We start from the raw sequence: 16,622 nt of genomic DNA, 5'->3' as shown, positions 1-16,622 counted from the left end.
AACATTTGAGGTGTCAGTAAGGGGGCGTCGTTCAGCGAGGCTGTGTCCCACCTCAGCAACACAAAAAGCAAAGCCAAATAGAATGTCAGCAAAGATAATCTCATTTGAACCACAAAAAATAAAATGCTTGAACAAAGCTGCTGTGGTGTGCTGCTTTCCTGTGACTCTTGGGAACTTGGTGACGTGTGCCACCTGAGGGGAATAAAGGGACCCCTGGCACTGGGGAGCATGGGTCTGCGTCACCTTCCCATGACCAGGGGATTGGAGCCAGCAGCCCCTGACCCAGCAGGCACCCGGGCTCCTGAGACTCATCTCTAATCAGCCCAGCCCAGGGCAATGAGCTCTGGTGATGGGTGCCCCCTCTCAGCTGCGGCCCCGCTGAGGCTGGGCCTCACCTGGCAGCACCTCCCTCCCCTGGCTGGGCCACAGCCTCTGTGTGGGAGGCCAGAGGACCCGGAGGGGCCCTGCAGGCCCGCCCGCAGGCCCCCCAGGGGTCAAAATGGGGCTGTCCTGTGACCCCAGGCCTCTCGAGGCCCTCCCGCTGCTGCCTATGGACACTTGCATGGACTTTTGTTCCCAAGGCCCCCAACAGATGCCAAAACCACAGAGTTACAGACCCTAGCGTTACCTACACATGCACACCTGGATAAAGCTTAGTGTATACGGTAGGCGTGGTAAGAGGTTAACGGCACTAAAGCAGAGCCACTTCTGCAGTCCTGGAGTGGTGCCACTCCTCCAGGAATCAAGACAAGTATTTTTGGGCCCCCTTTGGTGACTGTTAACAAGCAGAGCCAAGGGAAGCTGGGCTGGCCGAGGTGACCCCGCCCCAGACACCCAGTGCCCAGGTGACTCCGCCCCAGACACCCAGTGCCCAGGTGACTCCGCCCCAGACACCCAGTGCCCAGGTAGAAGCACAGCTGCTGCTCTGCTGCTCAGTCGCCAGGTCCTGGGTCCGCGGGGGTGGGGGTGGGGGGCAGAACCGCACTGCAGACTGGATTCAGGGAGCCAAGGGTCCTCCTCGAGGCCATGCGGCCAGCCGCTGTGCCACACAAAGCCTGCCTTGGGAAGGAAGCCCCCGGGTCCTGGAGGCTGGCCACACCTGTCCAGCTCTTACTGGGAGGTGTTCTGGGAAGCAGCGCCCCTTCCAGGTGGCGAGGAGGGAGGGTCTTCTGTCCCGAGGTCCACTGTGGCCTTCTAACCTCTGCAGGGTGGGGCGGGGCGGCCTGCAGAGGTTAGAGGTCCCAAGGGAGCCCAGGCCTGGTGCCCTCAGCTGGGCTTGGGAGGGCACCGAGCTTTGTAAGAAGGTGGAACTGCACCTCCATCGAGGCCAGAGTTCCAGCAGCCCCTCCCATCTTTCTAAGATGATTTCAGACAGTTTTCTTTTTGAGCTACACCCCCACCCATATTTTATTTTGAAATAGGGTCTCACTAAATTACTGAGGGTCTCGTTGCGTTGCTGAGGCTCGCCTTGAACCTGTAGTACTCCTGTCTCAGCTTCTCAAGTATTGGGATTGCAGGTGTGCACCACCTCACTCAGCCAGACAGAAAATTTGAAAAAGTCCAGCCAACACCCAGAGACTCACTACCTAGATCCAGCAACAAATGCCTTGCTGCCCTTACCTTGTCCAACTTGCTTTGAATGGCAGCTTCTCTCTGGAAGCTGGGGTACACTGGCCTCTGAGATGGTTGCCATGGGGGGTGGAACCCCACTACTGCAGAGAAGAGCCATCCCTGCCCACAGCTACTCCCTGAGGCTCCCAGTGAGGGTCAGGGATGGGCTTGTGGCCCAATCCTGGCCTCTGCACGAGCCAGCTCACCCAGACCTCCCAGCAGAACCTTCTGGGGCCCTACTGGGGTCGCTATGGTTTCCCATGAGCTGGCAGAGAGATCCAGGTCTCCTGAGCTGGGCTTCCAGGTGTTCTGTGCACACCTGCCCCGTGCTCAAGGGGCATGCCCTCAGCCAGCTCTGAGGCCTAGGAGCCTGGGTGTCCACCAAGCTGAAGACCATTCCCCCTGTACCCACAGCCCCTGGCCACAGCTGTCAGGATGGCCACTTGGCCAGAGAAGCAAAGTGTGCCCACTGCCAGGGCAAGCCAAGGCCTCAGAAGGAGGGTGCCAGAGCTGGCGTAGATTCACATGCTTATAACCCCAGTACTTGGGAGGCTGAGACCTGAGAATCATGTGAATCACAGATTCTCTCTCTCTCTCTCTCTCTCTCTCTCGACACACAGGAGAAACGCTCACATGGTACAATGCACATCACATACACAAGATGACGTGACAGGTGCACATTCATTCAACACCTCACACACAACACACTTACCACGTGACACGCCACACAAGTGGCACACACCTTACATACAAGGTGACACATGGCATGTGTACACTGCACACATGTGCAGACTCCACACTACCCACACCAAACACCACACTCAGACGCACATGTGACAGACAGCACCTCCGATTCGTGGGGACACGGCCCGGCAGCACCTCAGAGCCAGGGCCACAGGACCTTAGGGTCTTTAGGGGCAGAGGAAGCAACCTGTTATTAATTAATTAATTAAATTCAATATGATACTGTGGATTGAATCCAGGGGCATTCTACCTCTGAGCTACAACTCCAGCCCAATTTTATTTTGAAACAAGGTCTCACTGGGTTGCTGAGGCTGGCCTCAAACCTGGGATCCTCCTTTCTCAGCTTTCCAAGTACTGGGATTACAAGTGTGCGCCACCACGCCCAGCTCAGCTCTGAGGTCACTGAGTCCTGCTGTCCCCTGGAGGCTGCTGCCCCTGCTGGCCAAGCCCAGGCCTAGGCTACACACAGCCCTTTGGTGGGCACCCAACCTCCTCCTGCTCTAGGTCTGCAGGCTCCGCCGTCTGTCTGTGGGCCTCTGTGGCCCCCGTGTCCCTCACTTTGTCCCATGAGGACTTCAGCTGGCTGCAGGGACCCTCCCTGCACAGGGATGCTGCAGGTGTGGGCCGAGGGCACCTGGCACACAGGCCTCCAGGTACACCCCTGCTCCTCCCGTCACCAGCCAGGGCCACTGGGCATCGTGGCACACACCTATAGTTCCAGCTCCTGGAGAGATTCCAGGAACTCAGGGCTTGGAGACCATCCTGGACAACACAGCAAGACCCCTACCTCAAAGAAAAAAATAGTTCTGCCCGTGGACAGAAGAGTATACAATGTCAGCTCCAGGGCAGAGCCACTGTCATGACTCCAAGTGGTGAAGGTCCTCCAGGAAGGCACAGGTGTGGCCCACACTCACTGCTGTGGGGCCCGGAGCTGGCTCCTTCTCAGAAGCCACCCTTGTGGGTCTCCAGCAGAGTACACAGGCCCCAGGGTCCTGGTGTGTGCACGTGGCTCCTGGAGTCTGGGGGTTACCAGGCAGGGGCTGTCTTCGGCTCGAGGCCCAAACAGGGATCAGGGGGCTTGCTTCACTTGGCAGAGAACCTGGAAGGATCCAGGGGGCAGCAGCGAAGCCTGAGGCTTGAACAGCTGCAGGCTGGGGCCAGGGTGGGACCCGGGGAGGCCAGGGCATGTGGGGGCCCTGGGGACGGCACACTGGGTGTCTTGAACTTGACGTCTGTGTTTCACCCGGCGATTCTGAAACCATGTTTTTATCTGTGGAAAACAGGCGCTCAGGGCAGGGACAGGCACAGCCCCGGCGGAGCCCAGCCCCCTGACAGCAGCACCTGCAGGCCAGGGCCTCCGCTCCAGGCAGCCCGGGCTGACCCGGCCCGGCAGGCTCCTCACCTGCTCCTCTGGCAGCCGCACCTTCAGGGCCAGAGCCCTCCTCTCCAGGCGGCTCAGGTATGGGTGCTGCTGGAAGGCGACCTCCAAGCTGCTGAGCTGGTCTGAGGTGAAGACTGAGCGGATGCGGGGGTGCCGCACTGGGTCCAGCTCCTTGCTCAGCCCTGGGAGGAAGGAGGGGCACTGGGTCCCTTTGACTAAAGGGGCTCAGGGCAGGCTTCCCTGGCTCGGAGAGGGCCACGGAGGACAGCAGGCCAGGTGAGGGCAGGGCGGCACCTTCTGGCCCCTGGAGTTTGTGAGTGGCAGGCACGAGCCCCCCATCTTCTTTTTTATCATACTCCAGTGGCTCCTCTGAAACACCAACAGTGCCTGCCTCAGTACTCTGTACTTGAGCATTTTATGATTCAGTTTTGAAACTTATAAATTTGGGGGGTTAGTGGAGATTGAACAAGGGGTACCCTGTCACAAAGCGAAACACCCAGCCCTTTTAATTTTTAGATGAAGTCTCACTAAGTTGCCCAGGCTGGCCTCGAATTTGTGAGCCTCCTGCCTTAGCTTTGAGTTGTTAGGATAACCGGCATGTACCCCTGAGCCTAGTGATAAATGCTTTTTTCCTTCTCTCTCATCGTTTCTGAAGTTTCCTGATATTCCCTCTCATGGATTCTGGTGTCCACTTAATCTGTGAACTGTTTTTAGACATTTCTATTAGTGCACGTGTTTACGTATGTGCATGCACACCCATGCTAAGAAGAGATTGGCCACATTAAGATGTATGACTATGGCCAGGTGTCATGGCACACACGCGCTTGGGAGGCTGAGACAGGAGGATCGCACGGGTTCGAAGCCAGCCTCAGCAACTTAGTGAGACCCTATTTCCAAATAAAATATAAAATAGGGCTGGGAGTATAGCCTGGAGGTAGAAAGCCTCTGGGTTCCACCCCCAGTACCAAAAAAAAAAAAAAAAAAAAAAAAAAGCTGGGCAAGGTGGTGCACACTTGTAATCCCAGTATTCGGGAAGTGGTTAGAGGATCGTAGTTCACCGACAGCCTTGGCTACTTAGTGAGACCTTTCGCAACTCAGTGAGACCCTGTTTCAAAAAATAAAAATAGGGCTGGGGGTGTAGCTCGGAGGTACAATGCCTCCAGGTTTTATCCCCAGTAAAGCCAAAAAAAAAAAAAAAAATTGAAAAAAAGAATAGATTGGGAAGAATGACGTCAAGTCCCGAGGTGAGTGCAGGCACGGCCTCCCAGGTGGACTGTGGTCATGCCTCCCCAAGTCCCTCTCTTCAGCACTGCCAAAGGGGCTATATTTAAGACAGGGCCTTGGAGGGGTATCAAGGTCACAGAGCTCCTAGGATGGGCTGACCAGTGTTTCTGAGGAGGCCCGACAGAGGCTGGGTGCAGGGAGGAGGCAGGTCCAGTAGGGTCTGGAGGAGCAGCCTGTTCTACCTCAGCTGGGACATCCAGACCCTGAGGAAGGTGTGAGTGGCCAGGCTGGGTGCAGTGCTGTGTGCTGGCCGCCCTGGCAGAGACGACTGACGATGTTGGTGAGGGTTTCTGGTTGGGGAGAATGTGTTTATTTTGATGTCACTGGGGATGGAACCCAGGGGTACTGTACTTCTGAGCTGCACCTCCAATCCTATTTTATTTTGAAACAGTCTCACTAAGTTGCAGAGGGCCTCACTATGTTGCTGAGGCTGGCCACAAATCTGCAATCTTCCTGTCTCAGCCTCCCAAGTACTGGGATTACAAGCATGCACCAAAATTCCAGGCTGGGAGAATGCATTTAAAATCTCAGCTCATTGAAGCCGGGCGCGTGAGGGCGTATGCTTCTAATACCAGCATTCGGGAGGCTGAGACCTGAGGATCATGGTTCACAGACAGCTTCAGCTACTTAGTGAGGCCCTCTGCAACTCAGTGAGACACAGTTTCAAAATAAAGAATAAAAAAATAGGGCAGATGGTGGAGCTCAGAGGTCAAATGCCCCTGAGTTCCATCTCCATACCCGAAAAAAAATAAATAAATAAATCTCAGCTCATTGAAGTATAAAATTCTTCCATGAAGACTACTCAAACTTTTATTTATTTTTAATATATATTAATATATTTAGCATATATGACATATTTTAATAGACATTGCAGTGCTGGGGAGAGAAAGTGCTCTACCACTTTAAATTTTTCTTAAGTAGTTTATAGATAATATTAACCCCATATTTGAACAAGTAATTTTATTTGGTGTGTGTGGTAGTGGGGATTGAAACTAGGGGTGCTCTACAACAGAGCTACCCCTGAAAGGACAAAGTTTGACCACACCAGAGACCACCTTGTAGCCAAGAGATTTATTGGAGGGGCCAGTATGAAAGGAAGAAACATAGAAAGAGAGAGAAAGAAAGAGACAGAGGGGGAGAGAGAAAGAAGAATCCAGGAAGAGAGGGAGCACGTGTTGGGATCAGTGATATATAGGGGCTTGAGGTTACGGATTGGGGGCTCACAGGCTAGGAGAAATGCCCTTTGAACTAATTGGCTAGAGTCCCATGGGAGGGGGTCATGCGGCCAGGTAATTGGCTCAGGGTCAGTGGGGAATGTCCCGTTCACTGATTGGCCAAGGGCACCAGGAGGGGGCAGGTCTCCCAGGTAAGTGACCAGGTGTGGTCAGAGGGGGATGGTAGCTTCACTGGTCAGACCAGGGCCTTTCAGGAAACTTAGCTGGGGGCGGGGGTCAGAAGTAAGAACCTAATTCTTCTAACAACCCCCCCATCCTTTTAATTTTAAGACAGGATTTCACTAAGTTGCGAAGTTCTGGTCTAGAGAACTTACAGATCTGGTTTCAGCCTCTCAGGTACTGGGATTACAGATGCACACCACCATGCCCTGCTGCCCAAGTAGGTTAAAAAACCAGACATCACGCTGGGCTGTGGCTCAGTGGCAGAGGGCCTTTTTAGCATGTAAGAGGAGGCCCTGGGCTGGACGCTAGAGCAACAAGGAATAAACAGCAGGGTTAAGCGGCACAAGCCAGCAATCCTGGCGGCTCAGGAGGCTGAAGAAGGGGATCAAAAGTTCCAGGCCAGCCTGGCAATTTAGGAGACCCCGTCTCAAAAGAAAATGAAAGAAGGGCTGGGGAATGTAGGTCCACATAGGGGGCTTGCCGAGCACGTGCACGCCCAGGATTCACCCCCCCCCCCTTCAAATAACAAACCAAGCAACAAAAAACCCCAACACCCCCCTACACACACCCACCAAAACAAAACAGGGCCCCGGGTGGACTGGGAATGGGCTCAGTTTGAGGTTAGACCAGGGATCCAGCTTGGCTGGAAAGGGCCACAAGGCCCCTCCCTCCAAAGGAGTTCCCAGAATCCACAAAGGAACCAGAAAATCATTTGCAAAAAAAAAAAAAGAATAAGAAAAGAAAATCATTTGCATGAAAGTGCTGAGGCTATCCCCAAGTTTCACAGAAAAGGCCTGAACCAGCCCAGCCTCTTCTAGCCTGGGTTGAGCAGGCGGCCTCTAAGGGATGAGCCACTCTGCGCCCAGGGAGGGAAAATTCCCAGCACCGTTTCTGCTTCTGTTTCCCAAGAAGAAGCATACTCTCCCAAGAGGGCAAGCAAGAGATCTACTCCCAGCTCCTGTTAAAAGCATCCCCAATCCCTGCCTAGTACAGAAAAGCACGCAGGGGTGTGTAGGTCTTGGGGCCTTGAACCTGGAACTTACCCAGCATGAGGCCCTTCCGGCTAAGGAAGCACCCACCCCCATCCAGCTTACCTGTGACGGGCGGCTCCGGCACTGGAGGTTCCCCGTACTTATCCTTCTGGACGCCGGGGGTCTGAGGGGGCTTCCAGATGACGCGCTCCTGGCCTTGGCTAGGGAGATTCCTGGGGGAAACTTGGGGGCGCTTGGAGGTGAGGGCGGACCCTGAGCAGCTGCTCTGGGAGAGCCAGTCTACGGACCCAAAGTTGGAGGGTGGTTTGTAGGCACCAGGCAGGGTGGAGGGAACCATCGCAGATGGTGGGGTGGGCAGCACCACAGAGCCTCAGAGGACTGGTGCAGCCGCGGTTCCAACACAAGCTGGCCACGGGGTCTACAGGCCTGCATTTATATGCTCAGGGAGGGAGTGGGATACGGCTGATAAGTGGCACCTAATTGCCTTGAATTCCCAGCACAAAGGAGGCAGTTTACACTTCCCAGGCTCCAAGAAGTCTGGGGCAAGGGCGGGGCTACTGACTGCTAATGGAGTCAGGACTGTCCAAGGTTGGGGGCACCTGTCCTCCCCATCCTACCCTGCTGGCTGCCTCACACTCCGCAGACCCGCACCGGCCAGTCTGAAGGCTACTGGGGATCTCCTTACCGTGAGCTGATTCTGGAGCTGGCAGCATGGTGCCCAGCCTAGAGGTGCAGGATCCCGTCCACACCCGAGGAGGTTCAGTATTCAGGGTGTCGGGGTGTCCAGAGAGGACCCTCCTACTCCCACTGCGCCCTTCCCGCTCTTGGTGGCCTTCAGCACAGCCCTGCTCCTCCCGGCCGCTGGAAGCCGCTTTCAAATTGGGCTGGACGTCTGCCCTGCCTGGCTGCTTGCTCCCAGCATGTACTGCTCCACACCGGGCTCTGGGAGCCCAGAGTGCACTTCAGGAGGATCGCCCGAACGCCACCGCAGATTCTCTGCTGAACTATCTGCAAGCTCGGGAGGGGCGCACGAAGCCAGGTGGATCCCCTACCTGGGCGCAGCCGCTCACGTCGGAGGCAGGACTGCAGTGCAGAAATCTCCCGCACAGCCGGCCTCGGTTCTGCGCTCCGGGAGGTGGGCGTCAGTGGGGTCCAGCCGGTAGCTCGGACACCTGGGGGCGCCGACGCCAACGCAGCTGGATCCGGATGGCCACCTCCGCCCCGCAGGTCTCGCCCTGGATTAACACCCTGACCCGCTTCCAGCGCTGCTGACGTTGATGAGGTCCCAAGTGCAGGGGCCACAGTGCAGCGGGGTCTGGCCGCGCAGACCTGGGTCCCCCACGCGAGTCTTCCTAGGATTCGTCCCAACCCAGAGGTCTAAAGATCCCAGGTGTGAAGTTGACAGCTGGGTGCTGGAAGCTTTGGACGTGGCCTCCAAGAGGGAGGCTGGGTCACTGACTTTCATCTCAGGAGATGCAGTCACCTCTTAGAACCAGGTCTGTTTTATCCTGGGCAAGGGGGTTGGAATTACTGCTGTCCAGTCTCCAGGACTGCAAATTGGGAGGGACCCGGGAGTCACCAGGTGTGCTCCAAAGATGCTCTGTGACTTGGAGTTTCCTCCCACAGCCGCAGCTGCTCCACACTGTGGTAGCTCAGCCCCAGCAGGGTAAAGGTGAGCCCCCTCCCCCAGCTGTTTTACCTGCCTGGAAATGTCAAGAGTATTCACTTCTTGAGTGAAGAGGGACACTTGTATGCCTCTTGTGGAGTTTGACTCTCAAAATCTGAATTTATGAGATGCAAGGCACTAACTCCTTATAATTTGAAACATCACTGCAGCTTGTTTATTTCTTTTTGGTGGTACTGGGGTTCCTGGAAACCCTTCTACCTCCGGGCTACACTCCCAGACCTCTTATATATTTTTTATTTGGAAACAGGGTCTCTGAAGCCAGTGTGGCTGGCTTCGCGCCAGCGCGATCCTCCTGTCTCCGGGAGGCGTGCGCCACCGCCCGGGGCTCATCGCAGCTTTAAAACAAATCTTTCTTTTAAATTTAGCAGCGCTGGGGATCTAACCTAGAGGCATTTTACCAGTCCTTTTTGAGACAGGCTCTGATAATTGCTTAGGCTGGCCTCAAACCTGTGATCCTCCTGCTTCAGCCTCTTGAGTAGCTGGAATTTGGGGAATGAGAGATGGGTGACAGCACACACAGCACATTTCATTTCTAATCTCTCAGCTGTGTTGTGCACCCCCCAGCTTTGAGGGCAACTTGGTCCACAAAGGGGAACTTTCTCAGCTCAAAGGTGACCTCACCCCCACTCAGCAGGGCCACAGTCTTCCCTCCTGAGCCCCAGGCTGATGCAGGGAGTAGTCCCTTGCTTCCTGCCCTCTGGGGAAGCTGTGTGTGTGTGTGTGTGTGTGTGTGTGTGTGTGTGTGTGTGTGTGTGTGTGACTAGGGATTGTACCTGGAGCATTTTACCTACATGCTACACCCTTAGCCCTATTTTTTTTTTCCAGCACTGGGGTTGGAACCCAGGGGCATTCTACCTCCGATCTATATTCCCATCCCTATTTTTTATTGTTTATTTTGAAACAGAGTCTAAGTTGCAGAGGACCTCATTAAGTAGCTGAGGCTTGCAGTGAACCTGCAATTCTGTCTCAGCACCATTTTATTTTTATTTTGAAACAGGATCTTGCTACGTTGATGAGAGTCTCACTACTTGTTGAGGCTGTCCTCGAACCTGCAATCCTCCTCAGATCCTCCTCTCAGTCTCCCAAGTGCTGGGATTATAGGCAGCACCACCATGCAGGGTGGGGCGGCTTTTGCAGTCAGGGTCCTCTGTGGCCCGCAGGCTGCTTTAGCCCACAACCGCTCTAGGCTACTTGTGGCCCTCGGGGCTCTGGGACCGCCTCCTCCTCCCAGCCCCAGGGCTGCCCACCTACTTCCTTCCCTACCTCTGTTGAGGTAGGTACGGCCAGGAAAGGGCGAGTGGCCAAAGGGGCAAGTTCACAGGGGCCCTGACGACCGTCCCCAACACGTGTCAAGCCTAAATCCCCAAAACGGCTCAGGCCGGCCATCGGCTTGCACTCTTCAGACCCTCAGCCTCAGCCTGCGAGCCCCAACCCACCTAGGCACCGCGAGCTCTAGGAGCCCCTCTCCCATTAAAATGGCGAGGCTGTCGGCTGAAGCCCAGAGGCCCAGCCTGCTCCAGCCCCTCACTACCAAGGCCCCGCAACAGCGTCTCCAGCGGGCGGAGCCACTCCCTATTGCCCCTCCCTTGCGACAGAGCCCTGCTGGGTGGAAAGCCCGAGGTGTGAGGGGTGCCTGGGGGCAGGTCTCCAAGCTCCAGGAGGAAGGGCTGCTCTCGCTGTCCAGTCTCTCTCCCTGCCCTGCTGCACCCACCAGGGAGGGCCCTCTGCCAACCAGAGACTGCTGCAGGGGTCTGTGTGGGGAGGAAGGTACTCCCAGGGAGGGCTAGAATGGAGGCCACCCAAGGGGCTCTTGGAAGCTGTGGGAAGCCAGGGGAAGGAAGGGCTCCAGCAGGCAGGAGTCCTGGGGAGGGAGGAGGAGGCTGCAGCTAGCCCAGTGGCCAGAGCCTCTGGCAGGGTGGTAGCCCAGAGCTGTAGGGCCTGGTCAGCTCCTGCTGTGGACACCGTGATGGCGCCGCGGGGTCTCCCTAGGACTCGACACCCATGGCTGTGGCAGTGGGCGGGGAGCTGGGGCTGGTCCCCAGTGCTGGTCTGGCCTGGCCCAGCGCATCTCACCTTCCCCACCACTGTGAAGGGGCAGGGATGCAGGGCCCAGAGTTGGTCACCTTCTTCCCTTTCCGTGCATGGTTGGCTTCTCCTGAGGTGGGCACAACACTCCTGGCCCTACAGACCAGGGGCCTATACACCTGCAGCCCACGGGGTACTGTGGACTTACGGCCCGGCATGTGGCTCTGTAGCTGTTCCCCAGAGACACTGGTGGCAGAGTGAGCACCAAGGAGTGAAGCTCACCTGGTCCAGAAAGGAGAACTTGGCCAGTTTCCTGGCTGCCAGGGCCCGAGGGGACTCTGTCCAGGCCTCAGACCCCAGGCCTAGGCCATGTGGGGAGGGGAATGGGATTTTGCAGTTGAACAAATTTAAATCTAAGGCCACCCTAACCTGCAGGAAAGTGGAATTCAATGTGCAGCGAGGCATTCGGAGGCAAAAGGTGTGCTTTTGACTCAAAGTTAATTCATTTGGTACTAGGGGTGTAACTGGGGCACCCTACCTCTGAGTTCTCCCCCAGCCCTTTTTAATAGAAATTGGGTTCTGTTAAGTTGCTCAGGTTGGCCTTGAATCTGTGATCCTCCAGTGTCAGCCTTGAAGCAGTGGGATTAAAGGCGTGGGCCACCAGGCCCATTTACCCCCAGTCCTTTAACTGAAAAAAGGGTGTCAGTGGGCTGCTGAGAGTACAGGCGCGGGCTGTCACACCAGCTTTAACAAAACTTTGTTTTTGTTCTAGGGATTGAACTTGGGGACTCTCTACTTCTGAGTTATATCCACAGTTTTTTTTTTTTTTTTCGAAACATCAGGGCGTGGTGGCACGTGTTTGTAATCCCAGTCCTTGGGAGGCTGAGACAGAAAGATCTCAGGCTCACAGCAAGCCTCAGCTATTTAGTGAGGTCCTCTGCAATTGAGTAAGACCCTGTTTCAAAATAATAAAAATGGGATTAGGGGTGTAGCTTGGAGGTAGAATGACCATAAATTTAATCTCCAGTACCACACAATTTTTTTTTTTTTTTGGTGGTACTAGGGGCATTCTATCTCAGAGCTACACCCTCAGCCCTATTTCTATTCTTATTTTGAAACAGGTCTCACTAAGTTGCGAAGGGCATCCTAAATAGCTGAGGCTGTCCAGGAACGGTGATCTACCTGCCTCAGTTTCCCAAGTACTGGGGTTACAAGTGTGTGCCACCATGCCTGGCAACAATTTTTATTTTTTGTCGTACTGGGGATGGAACCCAGGCCCATTCTACTCTGAGTGACACCCCAGCACTATTTTTACTCTTTATTTTGAAGCAGGGTCTCAGTTGCAAAGGGCCTCACTTAAGTAGCTGAGTTTGTCCTTGAACCGTGATCTTCCCATCTCAGCCTCCAAATGCTGGGATTACAAGCCTGTGCCACCACGCCCAGCTCCAATATTTTTTAAACAGGGTCTCATTAAATTGCTGATGCTGGCCTCAAACTTGCAATCCTCCTGCCTCCCAACAAAGTAAATTTAAATTAATCAGCTGAACGGCATGATAGTGCACACTTCTAATCCCAGGCTTTAACAGAAGGATTGCAGACTTGAGGCCAGTTTTAGCAATTTAATATCTATACCCTAAAGCAATTTAGTAAGCTGTTTCAAACTAAAAAATAAGAAGGACTGGGGTTGTAGCTTGGAGGTAGAATACCCTCGGGTTCAATCCCCAGTACAACAAACTAAAACAACCCTCCCCCAAACAACATTCAGTGGCTAAGCCAGGGTGGAATGTTACACACCCATAATCCCAGTACTTGGGAACTTGAGACTGGAGAAATAAAGCTTTGAGGCCAGCCTCAAGCAATTTAGGAAGACCCTATTTCAAAATATAAAACAGGGCTGGGGTGTTACGTGGAGGTTAATGCCCTTGGGTTTAAACCCTATACTGGCCACGTATCAGGGCTCTGTGACCACATGTGGCCTGCAGCTGTCCTGTCAGACAGTGGGGCTCTAGAACACGTCAGCCCAGAGTAGTGGCTCGTGTGGTACAAATGGCAAAGGACACACTGGTGCTGCAAGAATCTGTGACTGACCCAGCCATCTTGGAGAACACCAGGGTGGTGGCTCCTAGGTGCACAAGGTCCCCACAACCATGGAGTGGGTCCAGGATGGTCAAGGAAAGGAGCTCTCAGGGCTGAGGTGAAGGAGTGGTCAGGACACCAGCACTAGGATGCCACAGAGCAACAAAGGCATAGGAAGGAGGGACACCGGCCCTGGGTACCAAGTAGACGGCTCAGAAGCTAGTAGATCAGTCCAGAGAACAGCCCTCCTCCAAGAGGGAAGCAAGGAACCCACCCTTAGGGTGTGGGTGCATTGGCAGAGACTGGTTGCCCCAAGGCTTGCTGGGAAGTGGGATGTTAAAAGGTTGAGACGTGGTCTTGAGAAGTTGCCCAGCATGGCCTTGGGATTACAGGCCTGTGCCTCCAGCCCAAGGGAGGTGGAGGTCTAGTGGAGGCTCTTCCCCCCAGTCTGTGGCTCTGATCTCCCCCAAGGTGTGTCTGTGACTGCAAACATGGCTCCTCCAGGCTTTTTGGAAGCTGGGTGTGGTGGTACACACTTGTAATCCCAGGAGATAGGAGAATCAAGGTGTATGGACAGCCTCAGGTGTGTAGTGAGGCCCTCTGCAATTCTGAGACCGTGTTTCAAAATAAGGAAAAAAAAAATAAGGCTAGAGGTATACCTAGGAGGTAGAATGCCCCTGGGTTCTACCCCCAGTACCGAGAAAAAAAAAAAAGTCTTTTTAGGGTTGGAATCCCCACAGTGAGGCCAGTGTCTTAGACGAGGGCCCCTGGGCTCAGCTCCCTGGCGTAGTCTCAAAACAGAGCCTCAGATGAGCAGGGAGCTCATTTCTGGAGCGGCCTCAGTGGGACTGAGCATCCCTTACTCCAGAAGAGCACCAAGGAGGACTTTGTCACAGGGACTCCTTGGGACAGCCAGCAGGCCTCGGTAGCCGTGCAGCCCAGCCTAGATGGGCCCTTGGATTTGTAAAGCAGGGACTATTGTCCTGTGGGAGAACCCATTGACATGCTAGTGAGGCCCCTCCGGTCGGGAACTCCCTCCCCTCCCCCAGCCCTACTTCTCAGTCCTGGGAGAGATCTGGGATTGGAGGAACTGCAGGGGTCCAGGGGGCCCCTGTCACGGAATCTGCCAAGACTCAGACCCCAGACCGGCACCGGACCAGTCACCTCCCTGGGAGGAGGACCAGTCACCTCCCTGGGAGGAGGTGGGGACCTCCTGTGTGGATGCTCTCTGGCTCCTCTTCCCTTCCAGGGTGCAGCCCAGGCTGGGGTAGAACTCTGGGACGCTCCACACACAGCCTGGGTCAAAGGGTCCTGTCCCTTGGGCAGGTCACCTTCTTGCCAACCCTGGCCTCCAAGCCCCACCCACCCCAGTTGGGAAGGGCCAGGCATGGCCTTGGGACTCATCTTGGGTACCACCTCTGGGCATCGCCCAGCCTTCCCCAGGAGTTAGTGACACCCAGGGCCAGGAATGGCTTTGGGACACTGGGCCTAGGCTTGGGTACGCCTATGGGCCTCTCCCAGCCTCCCCAGGGTGCGAAGGGCAAGCTGCAGCCCCTCCTTAGAACCTGAGCACGTTAACCTTGCCCTGACCTCCGCAGCCCCATTACCTGCAGAGGCCATGTCTATCCAACCAGAGACCTACTCGTTCACAGTATCAAGTCTGAAAACGACCTTTATTCGCGTTCCTCGGCTGCGGGTGGGGTGCGGGCTGCTGGGGCTCCAGGGGATGGGGCTCACTCGCAGGATTCTCTGAGAACTCCACGCTCTGCAGCCGCGCTGCCCAGGATGAAGCCGACGGCCAGGGACACGGTCTGGTCGAAGGAGCCACGCAGCTGCTCCACGTGCTGGTTCAGGGTCAGCAGCTGGTCGCGCAGCGGGCCCAGGATGGACACAATGTCGCCGAGGTGCGTCAGGGTCTGCAGCAGGGCGGCGTTGAGCGACGGGGTAGAAGCCCGGTCCTCGGGCGGGTCCGGCGCGGCGGGGTCCTCCCGGGCGAGGCCGGGGTCCGGCGGCGGGGAGCCGGGCGCGCTGCCGGGCTCTGGGGCGAGGGTCAGCAGGGCAGTCGGGGCGGGGGCCGTCGGGGAGCTGGGGGCGCGGCGGGCGTCCGCAGACCTCGGCGTGGACGGGCTGAACCTGAGCGCGCCGGCGGGGTCGGAGTCGGGGTCTCGTGCGGCCGGCGGCGGTGCGGGGCCTAAGGGCGGAGGGGCGCGAGGTGGGTGGGGGCCGGGCGCCCCTACTCTATCCACCCCTCCCCCCGCCTACTCGGGCTTCCGAGGGCGGAGGGCGCGGGGCGGGGGCGCACGGCGGCTGGCTGGGTCCCCTCCGCGCCCACCGGGGTCCCGGGGACGGGGGCGCGGGGTGGGAAGGGGCCCTGCCCCTCCCCCTACCTGGGTCCTCGGCGGCGGGGGCGGCGCGGCGGCGCTGGGGGCGGCCGGGCCCGGGCGGGCGGCGGCGGGCGCGCCGGCGGCCGTGGTCGCCCAGCAGCCCCATGAGCTCGCGGATCTGGCCGTCGAAGGGCCCGGGCTGGCCCTGCGCGTCGCGGAGCTTGTCCTTGAGGAACTTGTAGCGGCGGCGGCACTGCGCGGGCGTGCGGCGCACCTGCTGGCGGGCCAGCGCGGCCGACACGCGGCGGTAGGTGGGCAGCGCCTGGCGGCGGTCCAGCAGCAGCGAGCGCCACACGGTGGGCTGCAGCAGCGTGCCGAGCAGCAGCTCCGTCTCGCGGGCGCTCCAGGGCGTGCGCTGCGCCGAGCCCGGGGACACGGGCGACGCGGGCTCGGCCGGGCCCGGCGCGGCAGGGCTGCCGGGCGGGGTCCCCGGGCTGCCCCCCGCCGCCTGCAGCTCGGCGTCGGGGCTGGCTGGCGACGGGGGCGCGAGCGGCGGCGGCCGGCGGGGCCGGAGCAGCATGCCGGGCGGGCGGGCAGGCGCGCGGCTTCGGGGAGCGGCGGCGCACGCCGGGCCTCCCTCCCTGCGCGTCGGGCGGGGGCCGGGGACCTCCCCCCGCGTCGCCCCGCCCCCGCCCCGCCGCCCTTCCGCCTGCCCGCGGGGTCCCGGCCCGCCCGCCCGCCCTGCCCGCCGGCCGCCTCTGGCTAGGCCTCTGGCGCCTCTGGCGCGCCCAGGTCCGACGGGGAGCGACTTGCCAAACGAGAAGGGGTCTCGCTCTAGAGCCCCGTGAGCAGGCTGGGCACCGAGGAGCGCAGGCGGCGCCCGGCCTTCGCCTTTACGCATGTGCCGCGCCCTTCGCCCACTACGCGTGTGCTGCGCCCTTTATCCACTGCCCGTAGGGACCAAAGGGTCCTGGTACCCTCCTTTTTCGAATGCATTATCACCACAGAATTAGTGCCTGCGCAGTCGCGGGTTTGGGCAGATGCACACGAGGTACAAGGGGTGTTCATCATGGGAGGCAGACAGGTTAGGAATTCTGCTAA

At 57.4% G+C, this 16,622-nt stretch overlaps 1 protein-coding gene across 1 annotated transcript; it reads right to left on the bottom strand.

The window, feature by feature from the left end:
• Positions 1 to 14,930: 14,930 nt before the first annotated feature.
• UTF1 (undifferentiated embryonic cell transcription factor 1) lies at positions 14,931 to 16,101 on the bottom strand (the record flags this gene model as incomplete). Its single annotated transcript, XM_080694890.1, has 2 exons — positions 14,931 to 15,388; positions 15,585 to 16,101. 2 exons carry the CDS (start codon positions 16,099 to 16,101, stop codon positions 14,931 to 14,933), a joined length of 975 nt encoding a protein of 324 aa, XP_080551016.1.
• Positions 16,102 to 16,622: the final 521 nt, after the last annotated feature.

The sequence above is a fragment of the Muscardinus avellanarius genome (assembly GCF_963383645.1).
Source record: "Muscardinus avellanarius genome assembly, chromosome: 4".
Lineage (NCBI taxonomy): Eukaryota > Metazoa > Chordata > Mammalia > Rodentia > Gliridae > Muscardinus > Muscardinus avellanarius.
Note: the sequence above shows the minus strand (reverse complement) of the source record. Positions and strands in the feature narration are given on the sequence as shown.